The following is a 3,305-nucleotide window of genomic DNA, read 5'->3' as shown; positions in this document are numbered from 1 at the left end:
TGTCCCTATGAAGGACTCCTTTTCAACAAGTGACTATTTAAGATCTATCTTCATGCAGCCAGCTAACTGGCTGCCTGCATCTTTGACACCTGAACTAAGTTAACCCAGTGATTTAAGAGGAGCTTGCATTCAATTCTTTGCAGTGATGGATCTTCTGCTATGCACCCTCTCCCTTTGGCCTTTCACATCTTTCATTTCGTTACCTTCAGGGTATGCTACAGGACGCTTTCTTTCCTTAAGCTTCATCTGGAGTATGGTTTATTTGGGTTTTGAGATAAACGCCAAGATTGAGTTTGTTCTGGAGCTGGAGGAAGCCCTGTTTAAAGAGGTTTTACTGCCCTGTTGAGTGCTCTTTAGTGCTCTCTACTATTTTTTAAGTTTTTCAGGTGAACATCTGAAGGAACTTCAAGATGTTCAAACCACATTTGGCTGCATTACCCCTTCCACGAACAGCCCCATCTCAATTCTCCCCTCTCCCACCGGCTTGTAAAGCAAAGCCAGCAATGAACAACAAACAGCGGTAATAAATAAGGCTCATTTTCAGCTATATTTGTGCAATTCCCATACCTAAATCCCCAGGCTGCCACAAGCTTTGGAAAAATACAGGGAAGGAAGTTACATTACAAGTTCCACCCAAAACTGACTTAGCACTTTAGACAGACAACACTCAGTTCACTAAAGTGATCGCATGACTCTGACAGCAGAAACAGGCCACTGACCCAACCAGATATTTGGTCATACATAAAACCAGAGACAAGATTGTAATTCCAAGAGTATTTCTGAAAGACAGGAGGATCAATGCTTTTCACATCCACAAAAAGAGGAATGGTTTGTAGCGGTACTTCTCAACCTTTTACAAGCTGTCTCTCCACAATAGCCAAATACCTAATTTCTTATTAGTAAATGCAAACCCCTACTATTAGCCACCACCTGGTGAGGAGCTGCCTGATTTTTACAATAGCAGGCCCTTGCTGAAGCCTCAGGACTCACAGGATGTGGTTTCCATAATAGACACCTAACTGAGAACCTCCTCAGATAAGAACAGACATGTTCTCCCTGCAGTGTGAAAGAAACCCATTTAAGTTTCTTTGAAGCTTATTTCTGAATAGCTGGCATACCGGAATACGATTTAGAAACCAATCTGTAAAAAGCAGTAAACAAATACCTACTGCTCCTTCTAGTCATCTGGAGCATGACTTTTATTCAGTATTTTATCCTGGGACACCAAGAAAGTTAAAACTACTGTCAAATAACCAGAATTTGGGGAATTCTGCATCACAAGTAGATGGATTCTACTGGCACAAATCGGTGATACAGAAAAAACAGTTTGTAAGAGGATGTCTTTGCAAGACTGCAGAAGTTAGAACATTTTAACTAATTTCTGTTCTGCCCATGCAAGTTACAGGAAGCAACAGGAAGCTTTTGAAACAGCACAAAGATCTGCTGCAACAATGACCTTAATGTTTGCTTTTTAGTGTTTTACACTACATCTTGTTGTTTCCTCATGTTTTCATAATGTTCCTATCAGCAACTTGTACGAACGTGGTTTCTTACACTGTCCCATACCTGCTGCTCGTCCTCCATAACGTTGCTGGCAAATTCAAACACGAGCTCATTCTGCTGTACAACTGCTGCCATAATAACGCATTCCCAGGTCTCAGCTCCACATATGAAGAAAAAGCTTCTCAGATGTGAAAGAACAGAGAGCACCACCAAGGTCCAGCTGGGCAGAAAGGCAGGATCACAAAATGAACCGAGTATCAGTGGTTGCGTTGCTTAGATCATCGGTGTTCCCGGGTTCTTCTCGTCTCAAAGCGAAACAAACCCAAGGGAAATCCTTCCCTGAGTTGCTCTTCCTGCCCTGATAGCCTTTATCACTGTGGAGGGAAAAAATAATCAAGTTTTAATGAAGAAATGATTGCTTTTGCAATGTGAAATAGCAGCAGTCACAATAAAGCTTGCTCCGAACTATAATTGTTCTATCTAACTCCAAGCAAGTCAGATACCTTTGTATCATCAGAGATACTACTTTTACTAATACATGCCAATTTTCATTCCCTTCAAACTGGTTCAGGAAGTAAGACATCTGAGTGTTTCAATTAAAAGCACGAGACTAAGAAAAAGTTACAAAAGTAAACAAGAAGAAAATCCATCTTTTCATTCGATTCACATATGCACTTTTCACATTCACGAGTAACTCTCACCTTTAAGTTATGTTCACAGTAAAAATATAAAACCCAGACTGACCTACTCAGCTGTAGGATCTCTGAAGTGTATCACCTTTCGTCTTCACACACAGTTCAAATTTAGCCAAGTTGTTATTTTGCAAGTAAAACGCTCTACCTCTTGATTCCCACAGTGCCAAACAGATGAAGCCAGTAAATAAATTCTTTGTACAATCCAGAGAGTCCCCGAGTTCCTTCGTGAAGCAGATCTTCAGTTTCTTGTTAAAAATGCACTGTAAACGTATCCTTATCTCTACCACAGGCTCACAAGCAGCCGGAAGGAAACAGCACTGACCACGTCATGGCAAATTAGAACAGGCAAAAAACTGCACAGTACAATAGCAAAGAAAAAACCTACCCCAAACTACGGAATGTAAACAGCGTCACTGGAGGAGTAGGAGACCACAGCTCCCACATTTTCATTTCCTCATGAGTGCCAAACATAAACCTGGCTAATATGAGCTTACAAAGAGGTGTGCCTGTCACTGCTGGGGAAAAAGGCAAGCTCAGAACATAACCTAACAGTAACAGAAACAGGTGTCTAAAACTGAGAACCTAAGGGATGTTGGTGCCTAGGAATTTAAATCCGTATGTTTTTAAGGAACCAAAATGTGCGGTGCCTAGTGTTTAGATCAAACTTCTTTAAACTGCCTCTGATTAAGGGTTGTTGTGACAGAAGAATAAGGGGCAGAGGTCTAACATGCACCGATCCACACTGAGACCCCCTGGAAGGCTTCTGGGTGATTTCAGTGCCCCTGGTGATGATGACCATTTGCCTTTGTACAAAAGGCTTAACTTCACCTTGGTTTTGCAGTAGGCTGAAATGCAAAAAAAAGAAGAGCATCTTCCTCTCCCCAGTGCAAAGCAATTTAATTAGGGAGGATCATGTCACAGGCTCATACTCCCTCACTCTAGGAAACGTAACAGCTGTTTTTCCCATATAGGTTGTGGTATTCCTGAATTCCTAAGTAGTGATGGCAGAGTATTTAAGTCACTAGATCCTACCCTTCCAAGAAATCAGGAAACCCAAGATTATGCAAACAGGAGAACCTCCCCAACTTCCAAAGCACGATTTAATTA

The 3,305-nt window shown here is 41.5% G+C and overlaps 1 protein-coding gene across 2 annotated transcripts in view; it reads right to left on the bottom strand.

The window, feature by feature from the left end:
* ELF1 (E74-like factor 1 (ets domain transcription factor)) overlaps positions 1–1,638 on the bottom strand; it is a 38,470-nt gene extending 36,832 nt beyond the window's left edge. For both annotated transcript variants that reach the window (XM_010021663.1, XM_010021664.1), the window contains exon 1: positions 1,567–1,638. In XM_010021663.1, the coding sequence (XP_010019965.1) occupies positions 1,567–1,638 (72 nt within the window). The remainder of the gene's footprint in view (positions 1–1,566) is intronic.
* Between the last annotated feature and the right edge of the window lie 1,667 nt (positions 1,639–3,305).

Source organism: Nestor notabilis, unplaced genomic scaffold (assembly GCF_000696875.1).
Source record: "Nestor notabilis isolate BGI_N333 unplaced genomic scaffold, ASM69687v1 scaffold139, whole genome shotgun sequence".
Lineage (NCBI taxonomy): Eukaryota > Metazoa > Chordata > Aves > Psittaciformes > Psittacidae > Nestor > Nestor notabilis.
Note: the sequence above shows the minus strand (reverse complement) of the source record. Positions and strands in the feature narration are given on the sequence as shown.